The 24,932-nt window shown below is 37.5% G+C and overlaps 1 protein-coding gene across 1 annotated transcript; it reads left to right on the top strand.

The window, feature by feature from the left end:
- The first annotated feature begins 3,634 nt into the window (after nucleotides 1-3,634).
- On the top strand, nucleotides 3,635-21,323 carry LOC145766246 (uncharacterized). Its single transcript, XM_082577918.1, has 7 exons — nucleotides 3,635-3,920; nucleotides 10,378-10,531; nucleotides 12,262-12,387; nucleotides 15,482-15,609; nucleotides 16,339-16,474; nucleotides 17,469-17,601; nucleotides 18,185-21,323. The coding sequence occupies exons 1-7, from the start codon at nucleotides 3,658-3,660 to the stop codon at nucleotides 18,268-18,270; spliced, it is 1,026 nt and encodes a 341-aa protein (XP_082434044.1). The 5' UTR covers nucleotides 3,635-3,657; the 3' UTR covers nucleotides 18,271-21,323.
- The last annotated feature ends 3,609 nt before the right edge of the window (nucleotides 21,324-24,932 follow it).

Here is a 24,932-nt window from a genome sequence, read left to right on the forward strand (position 1 = left end):
GCTAAATGTGTAGCCTACTATTTTTGCTTGACCAACTGAATCTTGACTTCAAAAACTGCGTAGGCCAAGCACATTGATCCAACATGTCTGGAATAATTAAAAATGTTCAAGCAAGATTCAATTAAAGGGAATTAGTAAACACTTTTTGCCTATTGTCTGCTTATAGATATCATTGCTTAAGTCTGTTTGGAGTTCATGGTGTTGTCCAAATGTCATATCCCTTTTGGAGTGATTGATGTTTTAATAGTAAAGTTTAAATTAGCGTTAGATAAATGTATTGTATACCTTGGACATGCAACCAATTGATTCGGGTAGATGCAGTATCGTGCTTTCCAACGTCAGTAAAATTGTCAAAAAAGCTTCATCGAGCGGCTACGTTTGAACAACGATTTCTCGTTTTTTAGATAATATATAAACGTCAAAGTTGTTAGGTTAATAAAGCAAGACATACTCTTTTAATTTGTGTTGGTTTGGTATTTTTATTGTAAAAATTGAATTGCTGAGAATTGGTACAAAATAGTAAAGTTTAAGTTAGCGCTAGATCAATATAATGCATACTTTAAACTTGCAACCAATTAAATCGGATAGATGCAGTATCGTGCTTTCCAACGATGGTAAAATTTCTCAAATCCACGCAGAAATGAGAAAGCTACAATACATTTGGTGGAGGCAGTATTCATCGATCACTGCAAACTGTGGGCGGCTTATACTGAACCACGATCGAATCGCCTTGAAAAATGCATTGGAAAAAAGTTTCGTCGAGCGGTTACGTTTGAACAACGATTGCTCGTTTTGTGGATTAGATATAAATGTGAAAGTTAACATATGAATAAACCAAGATATACTCTTTTAATTTGTGTTGGTTTAGTATTTTTATTGTAAAAAATGAATTGCGGAGAATTGGTACAAAATAGTAAAGTTTAAGTTAACGCTACATAAATGTAATGCCTACTTTAAATTGGCAATTAATCTATTCGGGTAGATGAAGCATAATGCCATCCAACGATAGTAAAATTGTTAAAATCCGAGCAGAAATGAGAAAGCTACAGCATATTTGGTGGAGGCAGTATTCATCGATCACAGCAAACTGTGGGCGGCTTATACTGAACCACGATCGAATCGCCTTGAAAAATGCATTGGAAAAAAGCTTCGTTGAGCGGTTACGTTTGAACAACGATTGCTCGTTTTGTTGATTAGATATAAATGTGAAAGTTAACATATGAATAAACCAAGACATACTCTTTTAATTTGTGTTGGTTTGATATTTTTATTGTGAAAATTGAATTGCTGAGAATTGGTACAAAATAGTAAAGTTTAAGTTAGCGCTAGATCAATATAATGCATACTTTAAACTTGCAATTAATTAAATCGGATAGATGCAGTATCGTGCTTTCCAACGATGGTAAAACTGTTAAAATCCGAGAACAAATGAGAAAGCTACAGCATATTTGGTGGAGGCAGTATTCATCGATCACAGCAAACTGTGGGCGGCTCATACTGAACCACGACCAAATCGCCTTGAAAAATGCATTGGAAAAAAGCTTCGTCGAGCGGTTACGTTTGAACAACGATTTCTTGTTTTGTGGATAACATATAAACGTGAAAGTTGTTAGGTTAATAAAGCAAGACATACTCTTTTAATTTGTGTTGGTTTGGTATTTTTATTTAAAAAATTGAATTGCTGAGAATTGGTGAAAAATAGTAAAGTTTAAGTTAGCGCTACATAAATATAATGCCTATGTAGGGTTCTTAGCATGTACACCTACTTTAAATTGGCAATTAATCCATTTGAGTAGATGAAGCATAATGCCATCCAACAATAGTAAAATTTCTCAAATCCGCGCAGAAATGAGAAAGTAACAGCATATTTGGTGGAGGCAGTATTCATCGATCACTGCAAACTGTGGGCGGCTCATACTGAACCACGATCGAATCGCCTTGAAAAATGCATTGGAAAAAAGCTTCGTCGAGCGGTTACGTTTGAACAACGATTGCTCGTTTTGTGGATTAGATATAAATGTGAAAGTTAACATATGAATAAACCAAGACATACTCTTTTAATTTGTGTTGGTTTGATATTTTTATTGTAAAAAATGAATTGCGGAGAATTGGTACAAAATAGTAAAGTTTAAGTTAACGCTACATAAATATAATGCCTACTTTGGATTGGCAATTAATCCATTCGGTTAGATGAAGCATAATGCCATCCAACGATAGTAAAATTGTTAGAATCCGAGCAGAAATGAGAAAGCTACAGCATATTTGGTGGAGGCAGTATTCATCGATCACAGCAAACTGTGGGCGGCTTATACTGAACCACGATCGAATCGCCTTGAAAAATGCATTGGAAAAAAGCTTCGTCGAGCGGTTACGTTTGAACAACGATTGCTCGTTTTGTGGATTAGATATAAATGTGAAAGTTAACATATGAATAAACCAAGATATACTCTTTTAATTTGTGTTGGTTTGGTATTTCTATTGTAAAAAATGAATTGCGAATTGCCGAGAATTGGTACAAAATAGTAAAGTTTAAGTTAGCGCTACATAAATGTAATGTCTACTTTAGACTGGCAATTAATCCATTCGGGTAGATGAGGCATCATGCTTTCCAACGATCTTTCCAACGATAGGAAAATTGTTAAAATCCGAGCCGAAATGAGAAAGCTAGGAGGCACTATTCACTACAAATATTTAAAAATCAATAGCCTTTCCGGTTTTACTTCTATTCCGCGTTTTTGCACCCTTCCTAAAAGTAGTTGCGTTTTTTTTTGCATGACGTCACACATTTTCATGACGTCACCAACCAAGGCGGCCGATGTTTAACCATGGTTTAACCAGCACCTATTTTTGCTGCATTAGCTCTATTTTTATCAATTCAATTTTTTCAATTCAATTTATTTTTCTTTGTCAGAATGCAAAAGAAATGATATTGAGAAAAAGAAATACAGTAACAAAACTAACAAAAGGAAAAGGTGGCAAAACCTTAATGGTTTAAGACGTGCGTGAAAGGATCTAATATTGCGGTATATGCATCAATAAATATAGTTAAGCACGGCCACCAAACCTGATACTTTAAAATAATTTGATAAATTAGTTAAGAATCAGTCGCCTCCTCGTTCCTGGAACAACTGGAGCGCCAATTCTTAAAGCAATGAGAACACGACTGAACCCAACATCACAAAAACAAACTAATACCGTATACACAGTTACACACACATATTGAAATTACATAACGGACTATCAAAACAAGGACTATTTACAGATTTCATACAGAAATAAAGTGTTCGCAGCAACGATATTAAGTAGCCTATATATTGTAGAACAAATACAATGAACAAATACAAATACAAAGATACAAATCAAGAATTTTGCGGCCTATCATGTATGACCGACCAATGAGTCGGCTTCGGCAGACTTTCAAGGTCATTCCGGGGGTCATGTCCGCCATGACCGCTGGAGTTTCGAGGTCTGAACATGGATTATTGTTGTTGTTTGAAGGGTGATGTTCTATTTGTACGGTATTTTCACTTCAGCAGACCTGTAGCCAGAAAGGGAGTGTTTTAATTATTAAATTGTTGATATTAAAATAAGAACTTTGAACATATAGATTTTATAATCTTGTATTATCAGAACACTTTTTGAGACTAAATTTTTGTAATGGCTACTTGTGATCAACTGTCAGAATTAAAAAGCAACTTTTATGAACTTGTACAAAGTGCTAAAAAGGAGCTTGATATTTCGGATGAAGATTTTGTTAACTTACCATCTGTGATACAAATCAGGACAGATGAGAAAAAAAGAGGAAAATGCAGCAAGCTTCTTGTTGTCAGCATACTCTTTCTGATTGTTTTTGGATTGCCCTCTTCTCTTATTCTGAGCATTGTCCAAGAAACAAGCTTTGGAAATACTTTTGCCAAAAGGTACGTAGAGCTCAGTGTCTCAAGTTTTTATCTATATACTGCTGGACTAGAGCTGGGCGATATTACGATATTTCGATACGATACGATATTTTTTCGGCAGTGATATTTATTCACAAAGCTCCGATTTTATCGTTTATAAATGTACTGAAATTATAGCAACATTTTCGCATGCGCAGTGACACAGACATCGCATGCACAGACAACCCAGTGTGTGTGCATTATTTACGCATTGCGAGCAGTGTGCATTGTTTACGAATTGCAAGCAGTCTTTGTGATTACGCAATCCTGCTTATTGATTCCCACGTGTTGCGTTGTTGCGAAGGATGAAGTCCGGCAAATACGATAGGAAACTTGCAAGCTGACTGAATTTACGTAGCAGCCGTAGCATAGTGTAGCGGCCGTAGCCTACGGTAGCTACAGCTAGGTAGATACTTTGTTTTGTTTTGCTACTCACAGCTGCATCTCTATTTTGCATCAAAAACTATCAACAAGGATAGCTGCATCTGTACATGGTGGCGAGCTAATGCACTGACTTTTCCTACACTTGCAAAAGTTGCAAGAAAATTTCTGTGCATTCAAGCCACCAGTGTTAGTAGTGAAAGGGTGTTTTCACTTATATTAGTGGCTCAATTGTTTCCAAGAAGACATCGCGCCTAAAACCCTGCAATTGTCAACATGCTGACATTTTTGTCCAAAAATCTTTAGTTTGCGACAGTTAAATCGCAGCATTGTTTGCAATAAGTGTTGTTCATTTCAGTACCAGTGCTCAGTATGTTTTTCATGCAGTTATAGAAAGCCGTGCTTTGCGATTCGCCGTAAAATATCGAAACTTAGATAATATCGTATTATTTTTGGTAATTTCGTATCGAAAATATTTTACCAATATCGCCCAGCTCTATGCTGGACTCAAAATTCGTTTTTGTTGACAGCGGACAAACGTGTCCGGTCTGAGTAGCTATGTCGGCAGACAAATTAAGTCTCACAGCAGACACACCAGTTTTAGCCGTCGATCGTCATGCTTAATCACTTTATCTTGATAATTCCACCATTTGAGAACTATAGCTATATTTTAGAAGGCTTTTTAAAATTTCAGTGAAGTCACTCTGAAAGGTTTTCATCAGACTAACGATGTGCGCTTGAAGAGTCAAAATGTCGTGTAGCTGCTTCGTACGCCGCATAATTGGTTAACTTCCAACAAACGAGGTTGTTTGACTTTTTGCGTCACAATGCTCTGGGCACGTGTCGGAAAACTTCTACACTTAAGTTACTATTTTCTGCTGTGCAAAGTTTCACTCAGAGACTTTTATATTTAGGTTTATTTTTGTCATGTGAGCGAAAGTGAATTTTCCCAGGGTCTTTTCTTTCTTACTGTAATACCAAAACTTAACAAATTTTGCAAACAATGTGAAGTTTTATACATTTCTTTTAAACATTTAATGGTAGCTGAAACACGTTTCAGGCCTCAAAATATCCGGCGGTCATGGCGGACATGACCTCCGGAATGACCTCGAATGTCTGCCAAAGCCGACTCATTGGTCGGTCATAAATGACCGCCGCAAAATTCTTGACAAAAATAGAGCTAATGCAGCACAAATATATTTTAAATTTGAATTGTTACAATTGTTTGTTTAACGCGAACAAATACGGAGCTGAAACAATAATAGTAGCCTACAGGCAATTGCTTTAAAGATCACATTAGAGTGGTGTGGTTAACGAGCTGATGGCAAAAGTAGCCATTTTTACATCATTTTAAGCCTTGCCATGTCGCCTTGAAATAAAGTTGTCTGAACTTTTCGGCAGGATGTGTATTCTAATTTTAACAATGAGGATTATTGCGTTACATTGATCGTTTGTTAAAAAGAAACGTCACAGAGAAGCAGGGCTGGAAAAAATGTTTAGCTTCCCGGGAATCTGTTTTTTAGCAAAAAAATTTCCTGCGGCACAAGCACGATAATGATGTCATAATTACACCATTTACAGTTTTCCGGCAAAAAGCCTCACGCAAAAAATATAGACGGCCATCTGTAGCTTCATAGTTTGTTTTGTTTTTCATATCTTTATCCTGCATTGTGGGAAAGCGGGCTTGAGCGCTATGCATCGGTGTACGCCTTCCGACGTACACCTAACCCACGCTGCAGCGGACGGCAATGTCTGTTTCCGGTTGTCTACTCTACTTATGACTTGAATTTGGTACTACCCATTACTCGAAATCGATCACTGGATAGAGGCAATTATCGTAAAGTTTCTTGCCCAGAGAAACAACAGCAAGTGCGGGTGGCTGGAGTCAAACATGCAGGCTCTCGACTGCGAGCCCAACGCGCTAACCACTCGGTCACCGCTGCCGATAAACAGTTCCAATAAACAGTCTTGGTATCGTATTTTATTCGTAAGCAGGCATGGCACACTGTTTGTGCCTGATGTGCCCATTTTGATCGGAATCTTCTATCGAGTCTTCTAAAGTTTGTTGATACACCACAGATTGACACATTCTTTCGCAATGGAGTTATACACTGACACTCTGACAGGTTCCACCTACTGCACCGGGTGGCAAGCCGAGGGCAAACAAGAAGGTGGTCCGCTTTTTGGGGCTCGGTGCCACAGATACATGCAACAGGGCCCGTGTCGTAGCCCCACTCCACCATTGCAGACTTAGTACGTCCAACACCGGTTCGGAGTCGATTTAATGTTTTCCACTTTGCCCAAGGAGCGTTTGCTCTGGGGGGAGGGACTCTGATGGTGGATCTTCATTTCAGTGTATGATGGGTCATTTTCGAATTGTTGTTTCCATTGCTTAAGTCTTGTTTCTTCTTTTGTTGAGGTTAGTGGCTGAACGTGTGTTCAGCTTGAAACAATACGAGATCACGAGCCGCTTGTTACGTACTTGACAAGTTGACAATATGCTTCATGCTCGAACGGGTTGATAGTATGTGCAATGTGCATGAATAGCATAACTAATTATTAAGCGATATAGGCGTAAAGCACAAAAAACGGCCAGGCGGCTGAATGCACAACAAGTTTTGCTGAGTGAGAACACAAGACGTTGGGAAAATTACTTCTGTAACCTACAAAACAACCAGTTGGTTACACGAAGAATAACGAAACGCATTAATTGATTTGACAACAAAATCAAAATTACGACGCTAAAACAGCTGTTTTTGTAAATCAAAGAAACCGCAAGCAAGTTTTGCCCATGCGAAATTACTAGAAATACATTACCAGGACATAAAAGATGGTGACGATTTCTTGTTGTTTGGTCTATCTACCACAGCAGACACTTTGCACATTTTCGAGCGAACGTCATTAGTACTAAAATGCCATAGTTTTCCTTTGAAATGTAGGTTAAGAGCCTGTTTCACGATGCTATTACACTTGCTTATGTGAGGTTCATTCCAGTGAATGAGCAGCTCGTTGCTAATGTCTTTATTTATTTTTTATTTGTGGGTGTTTTTGTACCTCCGCAAACATTTCGAATTTTTTCAATTACACTTCCCTTGCTTTTTAAGACGCTTTCGGGCAGACTACTGCAATATATTTGCGCAATTTTGCTAAGAACTTGTTCAGCTCTGAGGTACAAGTTGGAAATCGTAAATACACACTACGCAGTGATATGAATCAGTTTCGGAACTGCAATGTGTCAGCAAATTACGATGACGGTGAATGAAAGACGTCAGTAACGTGTTTCTTACGGTAAAAATTTCCCGCGAACCGACAAATTTCCCGGGAATGTCATTCTCGGATTCCCCATTTTTTCCAGGCCTGCAAAGAAGCAAGTCTCAGCTGGGTTCCGCACGTGCTTCAAATGGCGAATGTGGCCACGGAATAAGTGATCGTGGTTGCTTTTGTAATAAGGAAATTTAGATTGTTGTTTTCAATTGTGTTTATTGCGTCATTTCACGACTGTCATTAACGCACTGATTTATTTGCAAGCAATCTGCTCCAGTATACTTCAGGGTCGGTTAATTAAGCCATCAACCATTGCAGAGTTATTCTGTTGTAGAAAATCTTCTTCTACAAACACGACTATAGCCTACAATACTTTAGTGTGATTTTGTGCAAAATCTACATGTAAACAATATGTCTGGTTGAGATATTAAATGTCCGCTGAAAGGGCCAGTCCGGTAGGACATGCTTGACCGCCGGAAAACATACAAATTTTGAGGCCTGCTTTTAAATTTCCAAAGCTTTTCTGTGTTTGTGCACAACTTGTAGCAAATATATACTGAATTTGTTCCTCATCACGTGTTAGTAGGCCACTGAACTCTTCAACTAGAGCTACTCCTCATTCTGTGTGGTCGTTGACAATTTTTATGGCCTGCACAATGTCACATGCAGCTTGAAAATTTTCTCGTACTGATCTGCTTTAAGAAAACCATCGGGAAGATTCATTCTCTCAAAAAGCAGTTGGAATCTTTGTGTGACAAAGTCATCCAAGCACCTTCCTTGAATTTTTTCTAGATTCACATGAATTTGCTTCGGAGAATCTGCATGTCCCTCGTTTTCCAATGCGAGAATCACTTTTCGCTTCACTGCTGCAGACACATTCTTGTCAAACAAGCAGTGATTTTTTGCTAGTTAGGTCTGAGATCAATTTTCTATGCCAGTGAGCATTTAACGGTACATCAGCAACGTATTAAGGGGGCAGTTCTACTTAGAATCGCATTTTTCGTACTTGCCATAAATAACAATCTACACATAAAAGTTCACTCACAAACCCCAACAAACCATATATTGCTGGAAAAAGGAGGATACAAGCTATCCAAAAATATTTACTTTGTTTGGCTGGGGCAATCCGTTAAGGGTTTATACCATTTTGAATTTGTACATAAAATCAATTGATTGTCTCTATTGCAGCCCTAAAAACTCGAAAATAGCTTGAGGTAGGGACTTCAAACTGCATGGTGATCTAGTAGGGTATCCTAGCCATAAATTGATAGAGGGGATTTTTTTTAACTCTTTTATTTTTTTAAATGTAAAAAATTTCATATTCGATTTCACAACAACTAAAATATACATAATGAACAAAATACTGAGTTTACACATACACAAATAAAATATATCATTAAATTTAGTAAGGGAAAATACAAAACATCTTGCACCTAACATTCTCAGAAAAATGCAAATTTTTATTCACATTTTAAACTGAGGTGCGTTCAGAAAACCTTCCGTTTGAAGCCGAATGAGGGCAAATAGGTAAAAACTGACTGCATATTCGGAATCTACGATAAATTTCCAAAATATATCAATAAAATAAAGAAAATTTGAAAAAATTTCTTCTTAAGTAGAACTGCTCCCTTAAAGGCCTACTACATGAAATTTCAAACAGGAATTAAGCATTAAAATGAGTAAACTGAACATTCAAGAATACATTTCAAAAAAAATTGTTTTCAATGGCGCTGGTAAGGCCCAAAGTCCAATGTTTCATTTATTTTCATTTTTTTCAAAATGACCAAAAAGTGCAAACACTGCTCGAGAATACGTCACTAAAGACAGCAACAACAAAAGCTACGTCACCACATCTGATGTTTTGAGCAAACTGTCTGATGTTGAAATGTGTTGTTTTGATGTACATACATACACAGCCTACAGTCAAATCACTCGCGGTAACAATTATTGCGCGATTGGCTGATTGCTATAGTCTGTAGTGACGAAACTGTACAGTCGCACGCTTTGCTGCTCAGGCCAATTTCGTTTTGAAAGCTCTGACAAAAGCACGCGTGCAATGGTGGTCAGACCGCAATGGGGCAAAATTTTATTGAAAATCGTTTTATGGTAGCATGTTAAACACAAAGGACGTGGAAAATCGCCAAGTCAGGTTTTTCCTGTACTACCCCTTTAAGCCTCTAAATCTTGTGCCTTTTCTCAATGTTTCTGGCAGAAGCGATGAATTGAAGACTGACTCAATGACATATTCTCAACATCATGCCCAAGACTCTGGACAGTTGCAGTCACTACCACCATTACCTTCCTGTCAGACATTTTAGTTCTGTCCAGAGCTGCGCTTAGAGGTGGTGACAAACTTCAGAGGTGCTTGCTTCTTGCTCCTGCTTTTCACGGTTTGCCCTCGCAGTAGGCTTCAGCATTGCTGCTACATTTCGATTCTCTTTCTGAGCAAGTTTAGTATCTACACCAGCCATGCTGCCTCGCCTTCCCTTCTCCAGTTATTTACACGAGCAATATTGAACTATTATCAAAACGAGCAGAAAAGGCTTTTTCTTTTTCGAACTGACATTTTCTGACCTCAAGCGGACATTTGCACGATATAAGTCGGACAATCGGACATGTCTGGCAGATATTTTTGCTTCAGCATTTGCTTAGATAAAATCGATACATTTGATCACAGAATATAGCTTTTCCCTTTCTAGTTCTGTTCTTTTACGTTCTGATTGCACTTTGATTCCTGTTTATAATACTGAAGGCATTCTGATTGATAATTGTGTTTAATTATTGCACTTAACAGGTTACATGCACTGATTGCGGATGATGAAAAGTTTGAAGACGTTATTTGCTTAATTCCAGCGCCTGAACTAATTGCTGACAAATTTCGCACTCCCGTTGATTGTCAAGAATGTGCTGATGTACAAGGCATCAAACGGGTTAAAAACCTCTCACCTGTAAGTACTAGGCCAGCTGATCACTTTGTAACTACATATTGAAAACAAAAGCATTTTGATTGAAACGTATATTTTGACGCAAAAGTCAGTTATACACTTGGTTGTTCTGTATTTCAAATAAAAAAATTCAGAAAAGTATGATATAGTCCAAATTCATCATCATCCAAATTCGATTTTGTCTGCACTAGTGGAGGTGGCAGACTCTTTCCTTGCAGCGATTGCCATCACTTCTATTCCCCATCTTCCGTCCGTTGCATCTTCTTCCTTCAGTTCAACTTTGCCTGAGCATTTTTACCTGTTCTTTCTATGTTCTTTTTGGACCTCCTCGTTTCCTCTTCCCATCTACGGTACCTTCAATGTTAATGCTTTTCTGTGAAAACTTCTTTCCTCCCTACTTACTACATGCCCATTGTCCATATCATCTTATGCCATTTGTTCACACAAGTTGTTTAAAAGTCTCCGTCATCTGTAGTATATTCATCAGTTCTTCAATCTTTTTTCTCTTCGTTTTTATCTCGTCACATTTCTTTCACCGTTGCCCTTTCCGTTCTTTTCAGAATTACAAGTTCACTTTCTCTTGGTATCCGACTACCCGTGTCTCGCTGCCATACAATATTGCAGACCAACAAAATACTTTGCCAATCTTGCTGTAGCTCTCCTCGTATTGACACATCTTGCACATACCCACTCACTCCTTACATTGCATTGAGTTCCTCATCCCTCTCTTTTCACATGTTGCTCGTGGATCGACTTTACACTTTACAACTATACCTACCCGTACGACTCCACTCATCATCACTTTAGTTTTTTCTAGTTTACCTTTGTCTTAATTGCTTCCATTTCCCAAACTTTTCCAATCCCTCCATACTATTTTGCATTCATCAAATGTTTATTTTAATGCAAAAGTCAGTTATATATATACTTGGTTATTCTGTATTTGAAATAAAAAAATTAAGAAAAGTATGATATAGGGATAGGCCTATTCATCATCCTCGCTCAGCTAGCCCTCCCTTACCCCTTCAGTCACAACATTAACCACAATAGCAAATATCAGAGGGGACAACACTGATTCTTAATGTGCCACGACTTTCACAAAGATTCTTCTGATAAAGATAATAATTCATCAAATAAAAGTTGTTTTAAAATCTCCTTGGGTAATGGGTATACGGTAGCCTTTTCTTATCTCTTTGTAGTCTTTGTTGTTGTATCCAGCAGTTGAAGATTCATATTTTGTGAACTGGAAGACAAAGAAGCCAATCTTCATGTCATGTTATACTTTATTGTGGTGTAAATTAGTTTTTAAATGCTTGCTGTTGTAAGGATTATATGAATACGTGAAAACATCGATGAACGTTTTATCATAATTATTTCTATGTTTTGGCCGCCAGCCTGGCTTCACCAGTATTTCACCGACTGTGCCACAAAACTATCAAGTATCAATTGCCATTTTTATTGGTCAATTGCAGTTTTGTATTTTCTTTTGACCATCAAAGCAGAAAATGTCACTTGCCGTAACACGACAGGTGTCTTGAAAAAGGTAGAAGCAACAAAATGCTCAAAAGTGAAAGGATTTACTAAATAAGTACCGGTACAGCAAATTGGCAATGGCATGGTTGCAACACCAACACGGTTCTTGCTTTTGTGGGCAGCAAATATTTAATTAATTTTCACCAAAGAAAGGCTGTACGTACTATTAGTCATACAAAATCACAATCAATACCATATTTCAGCAAGAATTTTTGGACAAGTATGCTTTTTCTATGCAACCAGTCATTATTGAAGATGCCCAAATGAATTGGACAGCTACGAAAACGTTTAGTTTTGACTTGTTTAAAGAAATTTACAAGGATGCAGAGGTAAAATTTAACTTTCTTTGGAGTGTTGTCATGATGAACATTATTAAGCTGCCAAACTAAATGTAGCACTTTGTCACTGCAATTGCATTAATACACCAACTACCATACAGTGCATGTGGAGTTACTTTAAATTGTTATATTATGCATGTATACTATTAGCAGTGGGCTATAAATGGGCAATTTTTAGTTTTACTTTCGGGACAGTTTTTTTGTGTTCCATTTGACCTATCTCAACATAAAATGACAAAATTTTTGGTCTAAGTTCCAAGAAAAAAGTGTGCCGGGCGAAAATTCAAAATGGCCACCATTTTCTCTGAAAATTCATGTTTTTAGCCATAACTTGGCCATTTTTGGGTATTTTTACCTGGTTGTGGTGTCTTACCCTATGTTTGTGAGGTCAGGCAATTTGTTTAAGCAATAATAAGTAGGGTTTAACTTTTATGTGTAGAGTTATGATATAGTTTGACAAAATTACCCACTTTTTTAAACTTATTTTGTGGTTTTTATTTCGATCATCAGAAGACTACAAACTGTATGAAATTGTCCTGCCTTCAGCTAAATCTATAGGCTAAACAACTTTAAATACAAAAAAGCACTCTGTCAAAAAGCAGCAGCTGCAAATGCCCTTGTAAATAAGAAGCCCACAACAAAAGTAACTCTAAAGTGACACTACACAGAGAAGTAGGATAGACGGTGATTGGGCCTGATCTTAAATTTTCGTGATGATGATTATACTGAATGTAAGATGATCTCTACAATCTACATCCTCTCTTCTTTGCATTTGAAGATAGAGACCAAATAGTTGCCCTTATTGTTGAGACGATGAAGAGACTACATGTAGCTGCCAATCACCCTCGCTGGACTGCAGTGCCTCTATGGGAGCAGATTGATGCCCTCATTACAGATGCCGCAAGCAAAAATCTCAAGATTGAGATAGGTGTTGCAGAACAACTTGCATCAAAGCATGTGCCATATCATTACTTTGTAAGTCCCATACATGTGAACGGTTTGATACAGACAATCTCACAGCTATGGCTGCTCTCGAAAACAAAATTGGTCTTCGTAAACTTATTGTAAAGAGAGAGCCAGTGTTGCAGGCCTACCTCCGGCAAAGCAAATCTGTGGTTGAAACTGCTCTGGCAGCTCTTTTAAAGCTCGTAGCTTATGAGGGAATGGCAAGATAGCATCTTTAGCAGAACAGTTTGATTTGCTTTTAGATGAAGCTGGAGTATATAAATCGTTTAGCTTCTACAAAGAGTGACGTTTTACCCAACTTGGATATCAGGCAGATGCAGTCTATGATTGCATTCCGCACATGAAGCAGTTACTTGTCAAGATAGTAGGATTCAAAGCACTTGAAAATTTTACATACCGAGTGACAATGCCCTTCCTTAAATGAGTGGAACGAGCAAACCAGGATTTGTTAATTGACATCTTTCTTCAGCTCTGCAGTGACTTTGCTGAAAAAAGACACACACCCTCCGGGACTACCATGTAGAATGGACGCATGTGAAAATGGAAGACAATACTCTACAAAGCGATCTTGATCATCTTCTTCTTGGAGAGATGTGCATCCAGGCTGGAAAAGGAGTAGAACTGCAGTGCAAGCGTGAGTGTTGGGATGTTGATCTTAATGCGGCTTGAGCAACTACTCTCCATACACTGGTATCAGACCAACGAAAAAACCTGCCGACAAACAACTTGAATGCAGAGAGGTACTGGGCCAAGTTTGGTTATCTTGCTTCACAATCAGCCAAACACTCAAACAGGATGTTCAAGGCAAAAAGGATCAAAGATTATCTTAAGCTATCAGAAAGACAAGTCAATGAAGTTGAGCAGTCAACCACTACTATTCGCAAACAACTAGATTTAATGGAGGTGACCTAGAGCAACAAGCAGAAACAGAAGAAAAAGCAAAGGTTGAAAGAGAATTTGCAAAAGAAAGCGAGAGCCAGTGATTTTATTGACCAACTCCTTGTGAAATGTAACCAACATGGGGGAGGGGGGGCTTTTATATTTGTCCATGAAGTAAAATCTCTTGCTTCTAAAAAGCCACCTGAGCTAACGACATTCTTAAGGCAAGAAATCCAATATCAGAAAGTCACCCACCAACATGATGCAGATGTCCCCAGAGATCTTTACCAGGTCAACAAGGTATCCCAAGAGGAGATGATTGAGAACCTCAATGTACTCCTTGGAGATGATTTCCAAGTTGAGGAAGCAGTGGTCTTCCCTTGTGAAGAGGAAATAATACAAACACTTACAGGAGCTAAACAGACAGAGGGTCAGGATAAGGTAGGCATAGTGTTCCAGCCAAACCAGTCACTTGCCGTCATGTGGGATGTGGGAGTAAACAAAAGTTGGTACGTTGGGTTTTACCTCAATGATGGGGATGAATGGAACATTTCGAGTGGACCATCTGACGTGTGCTGGCAGAGGAGATAAAACTTGGCAGCGACCACCTGGCACTGATGACAATCAGGACACTATAGAGCAACAGATTGTCCCTGTGACAGTTTCAGGAACTTGGGTCTTTTCTCGGAGAAAACAATGTTACATTTTGAACAATGCTCTGGAAATTGAAACTGTGTTTAAAGAAATATAATAACCCAATAAAGGTGAAAAAAAAACGATATATTTGGTAACAATTAGTATTAAGTCAACCTCCAATTGTCAGGGACTTTTCTAATATGCACTAACAGTTTGCCTGACCCCACAAACATAGGGTTGGACACCAGAACCAGTGAAAACAACCCCAAAATAGTAAAGTTATGGCTAAAAATGTGATTTTTTATAGAAAATAGCGGCCATTTTGGATTTTTGCTTTGCACACTTTTTTCTTGGAGTACAAGATTAAAAATTTTGTCATTTTATGTTGAGATAGGTTAAATGGAATAGAAAAAAAACTGTCCCGAGTGGAAAATAACAAAAAAAGTATTTTTGACCCATGTATAGCCCACTCCTAATACTATAGGCTATATTGAATATGTTGACTTCCAGCTAAAGGAAAGATAGCACAACAGGTTCCGTTTTGTTTCAATGGCCGATCATTCATAGCATTGTCAATCTTTAACCATAGTGCTTTAAATTATAGGCTCTTAAAAGAGTTTCTAAGGATTGCCAATTTTTTCCTTACCAAACTGAATTATCTTCCCTTGGTGAATTTTTCAACATGTCTTCAAGCAGAGTGAACGGGAAAGAGAAGCCGTGGTATGTTGGATGGTAAGTTTGTGAACAGGTTGTTATGCTTTGTGAGCTTACCCTGATGTATACAAGTAGTAACTCTACCCTCACTAGGCTCACTGTGAGTTTCTTACCAGCCTATCGAGACAAACTTAAACTACCAGATAGTTTAATTATCTAATCTTCTCTCGTGTTGTCGCTATATGTCAGGGCATCCGTTGGTTAGCCACTGCCTGGTGTCGTCATCGATAGAAAGGTTATAGGTAAATTGTTCGTAAACAGTTGTTCGTAAAACAATTGTTCGTAAGCAGTTGTTGGTATACATCAATTCTCAATTGCATGCACGAAGAAATGCTTTATGAACATTGTTTTACAAAGAATTAAATTTACGAACAATTGTTTTACGAACAACTGTTTACGAAAAAACGTCGGACACCGATAGAAACTAGGCCTTCCATACCATGAGGTGGTCTGTATAGCCGGCAATGCTTGATAATGTGGGCTGCCGTCTAATGGAAGCACTGGACGCATGATGTTTTACCAAGAAGTGTCCATAAACCTTTGGTTTCAGTTTAGCCTAACTAAAGTATGAATTAAATCAATGATATATTGTTTTGCACACGTTTTGTAGAAATTGAACGTATTTTTTAATGGAAAACGGAAAACTTCTCAAAAACTTTGAGATAAAGTGGCGGCCGTATGTGATTCCGCTTGGTAAATTTTGTCCTTGAATTTGTGTAATGTGTATGTTGTACATTTTTGTTGCAGGAGTAACTGTGATGGCAAAACGGCCAATGTTCTACGAGAGCATTATAAAACACCGTATTTTTTGCCACGCAACTTGGACCACAGCAATACTGATTGGGTGTTTATGGGACTACCCGGATATGGAGCCTCTATGCATGTAATTTTGAAGCCTTATGTTTTCATCTCTTCTTTTCCTATCCAAGCTTTGAGTAGTTGAAGGTTTGGATTAGTTGTGTTGGGTCGTCAAAAAAAAAGACTGCGAACTACTGTTACGATGAATAACACTGGTCAACACAATTTTTGGTGCAACAGAAATAAAAGGGTTTTTGACGGTGGGGAATCCGAAAATGAAGTCTGTTTTCCCGTATCAAATATTTTCAAACTGAGCGACCCAAAGTCACCCTAAAAACAATCTTTTTGTTCATGCACCAGAAAGGTGGTTTCAAACTGTCGAGTATCGATCTGTGTTATTTGTTAAAAAGTAGCTGTTCACTGTTCAGCAAGTGATGGTTTTCGAAGTATACGATATCAAAATTGTACCCCCGGCCCTTTCATTTTTAATAACGCATAAAAATACTCATTTTGTTTAGTTATTTCTTCAGAACAAAACACATTATTTTTACACCCCACCATACATTCTTTACATTCAGATTCATCAAACAAGGTTTATATGAGCTAATGTGAATTGTTGAAGGAACGTAGAAGGGTGTCCTTTTTTTCACTGTTTAATACACAGAAGGAAGTCAACTTTTTCAATGCGTTGCTCACGCATCCTGTTCACGCTACGCGTCGCCTGCGCACTTCCATATGCACAGCAGTGCTGCTTTGTGCTATTATTACAATGAGTCGTGACAGGGTTATACTCTTAGCAAAGACTGTGCGCAGAACCAAAGCACGAAACTTCTATTTAGTCTTAATTTTTATTGAAGAACTGCCAGTCACTGTTGTGCTGCACATTATAAGCGGCAAATTCTGTTAGGTTTTGTTTTTACTAGGTGGTAGTTTTTGCAGCAATTTAATGTTGTAACAATGTATAGTGGTGTTGGGACAACGTCTCTATCAAACTAATTTTAAGCTAATTTTTTTCTTCACTTAGACCATGTTACTCAGAACTATGTAGTTTTAGGCGTCGTGTGTTTGTTTTTGTTAAGATTGATAACGTTGGGACGCACTCTTGGCAAGCACAAGTTAAGGGAACGAAAAAATGGACACTACAGACACCTCCAGAATGCCATTGGACGTGCATAACTGAAATGGAAATAGTGGTCAATCCTGGTGAAATAAGTAAGTGAAATCTATCAGTCATTTCAGTGAAATATCCTGCATAATCAAGCAACCCGTTAAATCGGTGTGTTGCCGTATTGTAGTTGCAAAATTGCGTTTGCTTGTATTTCACCACGTTGTCCTATTGACAGCCTTACGCAGTAGAACATCGTAGTGACGTATGCATTTTAATTTTGAGTTCATAAATATATTTTAAGGAACAAAAACGAAACAGAAAGGAGAAATAGTTTGAAATTGCTGGGGTAAGAAACCTTCATACGGTAAATCCAAGAAGAATTGAGAAAGCTTTACTGTGAGAAAAGTTAGCTGCACGATTGTCTAACGTCGTGCTTGTTTTATTGAACGCGTGCAGTCGTGCACCAGCAGTAAGGATTTCAATAGACGAGATTAGTAAACCAAGAATATTGCTTCGTTAGGGCTTCCTTGTTGTGCTCAACTGCTCATAGAGTATCATAAATCATTTTCCTCTCTATGATATACCAACGCAATTGTTTAAATACTTCCTCATTGCCTATCCGCGATATTAGTATGCGTGCTGGTATATTCGTTTGATTAAAATTTCGTTTTGATCTTCTATTTTTAGTTGTTTTGGACACGAATAAATGGTTCCATCAAACCTTGATTATTGGAAACGAAACCAGCATTGTAATCGGATCAGAATATTTTTGAACAACTACTCAACATGCTGTAATCAGACAAAAAACTTTGCCTTATCAATTTTTTTGTGAAATTGAGTGTTCATGGTGTTAAATCACATTAATTTGTTTTTTCTTTTTAATATTTTACCGAACTTTCTGTACTTGATTAATTTAACGATTGCTTATTGCAACATAGTTCAACTACAGTAGTAGATTTCACTTTTTTTTTTCAATCGGAACTTCTAAGCTGTTTGAAACGTTGTAGTAAGTTGTAATGGCAATCTCAAATATTCTAGAAGAATTCATGCACATAGTTGTCGTTAGAAAAATTTCGATTTGGTGGTTTAAAGCATGTTCCGACCTTTAAGCAAACACCTTGTAAAAGTACTTTATATGACAAGGAATGTTGTAAAACCAAAACCATGTTCAGGAAGAGGCGTTTTCAAAATGTACTCTTACTTGATTTGCATGCTCTCATTACACTGTACAGCCATTTGCATGTCAATGTAGCATTTCTATATTCTTTGTAAATATATATTGTAAATGAGTTTTAGAAAATTCTTCATTGTATCTTCAATAAAATTTGCCGACTTGAGATTACTCCAAAAATCAGATACACAGTATATTGTTGTTCCATTTTTTATGCCTATGTGAGATTTTTCTACCCTAAGACAGTTTCTTTTTGTAATTTTAATGCCTGTCCTTTGAACGAACATGATAAAGCAGCTGGACACATCGTATATTCAAGACGCTTTTAACTTTCGTCGAATTTTAAAGACTTGTCTTCTGTGGAAACCTGACAGGCAAGTTGTTCAACGAATATGTGACTAGGTTCTAAAATCTTAATCAATCTCGCTTTCGTTTTTGGTGTTTGCAGAATCGTATAATGGTTTAGTATTTTGTTTGTTGTGATCTAGAGACGTTGGAGATTCGCAAGCACATTTTTATTGGAATTATTTCCTGTATATACTGCGTGTTCTCACTCGGTCTTGAGACCGGTTGTTAATATTTTATGCCGTTTCTTGCCTCCACAATTCAGTTCCATCAATTCCTCGCCTTTTCACTTTTGAGTCTAACTTTGGATCGTATTTTTGAAAGATGTTCAAAACGTGTTTGCTTACAGTTGCACCTTTTGGCTAAGGCTTTGTGCAAAAAGATCACTGTAGTGCTTTGTAATCATGTTCAGTATCATGCAAGTAGATAGCGAAAAATGCGTCCAGGACTTGTAGGCACAAACGCGCGGGCGTGTGTGACATGGGCGCTACATAGTATAGCCGGGCAATTTAAGTATAACACAAATTTCGTTTCAATTGTTAATTTAATTATTTTTGAACTGTAACTTGTTAATGAGTACTTTTTTTTGCATCAAAACTTTTGTTTATTTTTACTGTTTAGTGCAAACTATCGTGTGGAAAGCATTGGCCTACCACGCTGAAAAAGAAAAATCCATGACAACTGTTGACATAAGTAATGTTATACTTATTACTTATTAGGTCTAAAATAGATTAATAAATGCCACAAAAATATATTGTAGTGACACCAACTACAATTTCAATTCCCACCAAGCATCCCAACCAATGAAATACAGTTGATTCGAAATAGCGTCTGAATCGCACGGAGCCACAGTAAGGACATCCACCTGGTATGCGTCTTCAAGTCCTTTGTGAATAATCCATTTGATGATTTAGTCAACCGATTGTATGATTGTTTTATTTTCTGGTGATATTTCGAGTTTGGGCTGTAGATTAATCGTATGCTGATTGTATCGAGTCTGGTGTGATTATACAGATGGAAAAATGTAGCCTGCTCGATTTTATTTTTGTATTTTCCGTTCAGTTCCATTTGCAGTACAAATACTCGTCCCAATTGCTGGCGATGTATTTGCTTGTATATAATATTATTCAGATTCTTTTTATCTGTGCAACCTGTGTGCCTTGACAGTATCCCGAGCTAGCTAGCGTGTTTCTACAGTAAATGCTGTATTTACAATCATGCTATTTCAAACTCAATCAAATTTTATTTCAAATCGAGTTTGCTACTCCGTTTTGTTCGTATATTGCAAGGTTAGAGACTTATTGTCGGAAGCATCTGGCAACACTTTTTTACACTATCCTTCGCAGTGCGTTTAATGTTCCATGTTTCTGGACATCTTTGGTTTTAGTTCATTGTAAGAAGGAATAAAGCTGAAAATGCAATTTTTATTTGCATCAGACAAAATTAAACATAGTCACATTGTTGATTCTATTTGGAAATAATAACCTGTTTATTTTTGAGTAAAGTCAATTGAAATTAGCCACCGTCTTTGCGTTTCTTCTACGCAAAGTCCCACAATAATATAATTTATCTCAAAAGGGATAAGAAAATCTTTTCTCGTTTGACATTTACAAGCGACTTGAAATCCCTAATTTCTCTTCATTGTCACTTTCCAAAAATAGAATCCACGAAAATGGTGGAGTGAAAGCATAAAAGTTAAAGTTTACAAGTTAAGCTTTTTGGCACCAGGCGACAATATAAGTTTAGTTTCATTTCCTTCTAGCTTTGATAAAACCTAAATTATTTCAAAGCACTATGCGTCTTTTACTGGCTGTAGACCTACAATTTAATGCGCGTCAAGCTGGGTTCCTTTATTTAAATTATGTACATAAAATAAGCTATAAAATATTAAAGAGGCATCCCCATCACTGTTATATATCCCAGTTCTCGCCCTGTCTATGTTGGTAAATCATGTTTTTTGAGAATCTTAACGTTCTTGGACGTTGAATACTCGACAAATTGTGTCATTTACTGAACAATTTATGTACTCAGAAATCTCCGCTTCAAAGCGGTCACGTGATCAACGTCTTCAGTTGGGACTCAAGTGCAATAAATACCTTGTACATAATGTTAATAGTGAGAAAAAAAGCTTTACGCCTATATGTATGGGTTCTATTTAAACTCGTAATGTACATACATTCTGTTTGATGGCATTTAGTTGTGATAAAAGTTATTGAGAGCTGCTTCGTTGTTGTATGTGTAATTGAAGATCACTCTGTATTTACGCTATGCCTGTTTTTATGCTTGTAAATAAATAACAGATTGCTTTCATTTTACTTTCAAATTTCTTTTGGTCAATTTCCGAATAAATTAGAGTATTTTGAAGGGGCCCGTTATTTGCGAATAACAACACTGAATGCTCCCTGTGACCAGTCAGACTTGCACATCTTGAGATATTTTCAGTGTGGAAGTTTTGCATATTTTGAGTTGAACATTTTTAATAGGTTTTCTATGTTTGATACAAACAGACCAACTGAAGGAAAATGCTTATTTTCTATTTACCTACAAGAATGTTTGCTTGGAGAAATTTAAATTAAAGTGGAGAAGGTGGTTTTGCTCCAATGCTAGTCCACAGGGAGGCTGAATGAATCCTTTGTGACGAAACTTTACGAGTTAGATCGTTACCACCGAAATAATGTTATCTCTGTGGTAGCGGTGAGAGGCCAGTGAGTAAGTTTGACGATATGCCTGTGTGTGGGGTGGTACGCAATTATTCAGTTGCAATGCACAACTGATGGTGGTGACAACAAGCACTGCGGCACTAAACGATTATGCAGTACAAGCACCTTTATTTTTCCGGCGACTAAGCATGATCTACCAGAGCTTTTTCCCAGCGGTAAAATTCTTGCGCTCGGCAGCCAAATTAAAAAATCCGCTAATATCGGTTTTGTGCGTTCATTCAGGTAGAAACAAGGCATTGAAACAAATTTTCAGTTGTATTTTAATGTAAGTTACTGTTTCCCAAGTAGGTGTAGAGATAACCTTCGAGTAAAAGACTGCCTTGCAGTGTCTCGAGACACTTTTTAACGTCACGGTCTCGAACCGTCAAAGTCCGGTCTTGGGTTGCTTAGACATTTTGGAAGCTGTAGGCTATTGAATACAAAGGCTTTTGTGGCGACAATCTTATTGTGAAATATTCGTACAACGTACTTCTTTTATTTATTAATGACCGGATACCAGATTTTAGGCTCTAGCGTGCCAGCATTATATCGTGGTCGAAACGAAATTAGAATTGATAGTGAGCTATGGAATTTAGAACAAATAATGATAATTTAGCTTAATCTCTTTCGATTGATGAGTTTATTACGGTACGGTATGTGTATTTAATTAATGTGTTGTTCTATTTGAATAAGGTCTCATAAGGTAGAAATGTTTTTATCAACGAACTAGTCTGTAGTTAACTACCGGTATCTGGAATTGACTTATTTAGATGTAAGTGGTCTCACCCTGGATATTGAAAATACATATGAAAATATGCTGAATCAGACTGGACTGTATTCATTCGATTGAAAACCTCCTTAGGAGTGAGAGCCTTAACAAAAGATAGAATCAATAATTAACACTTATTATTATGTGACACTCTTCCGTTCGCTTTATTAAATACAGACCCAAATAGATTAAAACAAGCGGAACAGGCCACGAGGTCAAGATGAGTGGTTTTTTGATTTAGGTAGGGGATTTAGGTTATAATCTGAGTTCTGACTGCTACTGCATGGCACAGTCATATGAACAGCACAACTGCATGTATTTTCTGACAAAGGTGTTGAAATTTAGAGAAAGCTGGAGTACGGTACAGAAATAGTAAGGCTTTTGACGAGGAAGTTAAGTGTAGATTAGGCTAAAGAAAATATCTTATTCATCTGCAAACATTTGATTTGGTTAAGAAGACGATCCGAAATATATAGATCCCAAAACGTAAGCAAGAAAAGATAAAGCTAAGTGAAAAAAATGTGGTAAAGCAACAAGAGTTTATGACAAAGCGGGAACAACCTCTGGTTTCACAAAGCAATCGAAAAAATTCTACAAAGAAAAGTAAGGCAAGTAGCCTATAGCCTATATTTAATAGTTTAGGGTTGTGATAAAAGATGTGTAGGCCTAGAAAAAAAAATCCACAAAAATTTATATGTAGCCTATCAATCTAAATTTTCATTTTTCAACCTATAAAGGTGAGTCCCATACTTGAATCCAAGCATCGGGGGATGGGGAGATAAGGTTCTCAATATATTAAGCCATCGGCACTAACGAGAGTAGGGTGGCCAGTTCCTTCATCTCGGTCGCCTTTACTTCTACAATTACGCCCACCCAATTTATTACACCCTGGGTAGAGGTGAGCGGTGTTTGCCAACAACCAGCATAAGCTGGGAGTCGAACCAGGATTGCGTGATTGGAATACGAGCGCCTTGTCCGTTGCGCCATTCCACCGCTTTTCAACCTATATCATTGCCTATTTATAACCATGATCATAATTCATAGTTATATCATGATTTCAAGATCCGCCGTTTGAGCATTTCGAAAATTAGTGATCTTTTTGTTTTCAACATTTTACGGCTTCCACTAAAGCCATCGGTTAAAGCAGGAACGTAGACTAGAGGGGCTTGGGAAAGTATTCGCTCCTCAAAAATTGTATCTTGCTCTCACAAAAATATTTTTAATAGCCTACTAAGCTTCTTGCAACGTTTTAACAGGAATATTTAAAGAAGGGGATACGAAGACTTTCATAACGTCTGACAATAGAAGGGCTTCTATTTATCGTAAATAATCTCTGTTTACGGTAAAATGACGATTGGCGCCCATAGTAATTTAACCGTATCTGTCACTGCCTCCTTTTGGCGTCAAGAGTTACTGGCCGAGACCATCAGGTCTACGTCTCTCTTGTTGCTAATTACTCCGTCGGCTTATATGAAATAACAACGGGAAAAAGTATGCCGTTGGTCAAAAGCCTTATCTATCACTCCAATCAATTTATTTTGCAAAATATATTCGTGATTGTGTATTTTAGGTAGAAAAGGTGATAAAGACTCGGTTTTTGACCTATTTTCGCCATTTCTTGGTCAAATTTCCCAGTTCACATTTTATTTTGAAAGTCCTCTTGCATAGAACACAGAATTTCATCAATTTTGTTTTTCCGTTTCTGTGCAAGCAGTATTCCATGCACTTTTTGCACTACAAAGCAATTTGCGCAAATAATAAATTACCTTCCTAATTGATGTCTGCCAGCAAAGAATGACTCATATCGCGTTGTTCCAAACGGTTGTTCGCCTGGACAAACGTCATGTAGAAACCGTTCGGGTCTACTGAATATTACGTCATGGAAATTCCTAAAACATGAGCCAAAATTGCACCATCGTCCGTAAGACTCGTGTCAATCCTGTTGAAACCGGTTTAAACATGAAATGTTGCGTCGCCTTTGAGTTATCACAAATTTTTCTGATTCATTCTCGAAGTTGTTTGTTGGAAGTCGGTCGCACATTTAACTGGTTTATTTGGTGCTTGCTAGCTGGACAAATTCTCCGTCTTTTATCCAAGTAATCTGTATCGTAGTGACAGTTTTGAGGTGTAAGGCGTTGCACCAGTCATTTCGATAGCCGCGGGCTAATTTTACAGAAATACACTGTTTGAAAAGAAGTTCAAGTGTGTGTTTCTTCGGTCATTATATACAGACGAACGGATTCGGGAACTTTATGTTAAAATTTTCCCACGAAGAGATTATGGTTTACCGCTGTGACCACGCGTCAAAGACCAACTCCCTACCCAGACAGCAAAATCGACGTTGAATCAATGTAAAAATGACGGATTTTGCTGCCTGGGTAGAGAATGGAATTTTAGCGCCGTCGTGTTATGACTGACAGACACAAAATGAAACCGCACGCTAATAGTAAA

This window comes from Aplidium turbinatum, chromosome 3, assembly GCF_918807975.1.
Source record: "Aplidium turbinatum chromosome 3, kaAplTurb1.1, whole genome shotgun sequence".
Lineage (NCBI taxonomy): Eukaryota > Metazoa > Chordata > Ascidiacea > Aplousobranchia > Polyclinidae > Aplidium > Aplidium turbinatum.

What these genes read in the sequence shown, in the direction of transcription:
- LOC145766246 (XM_082577918.1), top strand. Translation starts at nt 3,658, where the DNA reads ATGGCTACTTGTGATCAACTGTCAGAATTAAAAAGCAACTTTTATGAA. An exon ending in GGAAATACTTTTGCCAAAAG is followed by an intron (nt 3,921 to 10,377) that starts GTACGTAGAGCT and finishes TGCACTTAACAG; the next exon opens with GTTACATGCACTGATTGCGG. An exon ending in AAATTTACAAGGATGCAGAG is followed by an intron (nt 12,388 to 15,481) that starts GTAAAATTTAAC and finishes TTTAAATTATAG; the next exon opens with GCTCTTAAAAGAGTTTCTAA.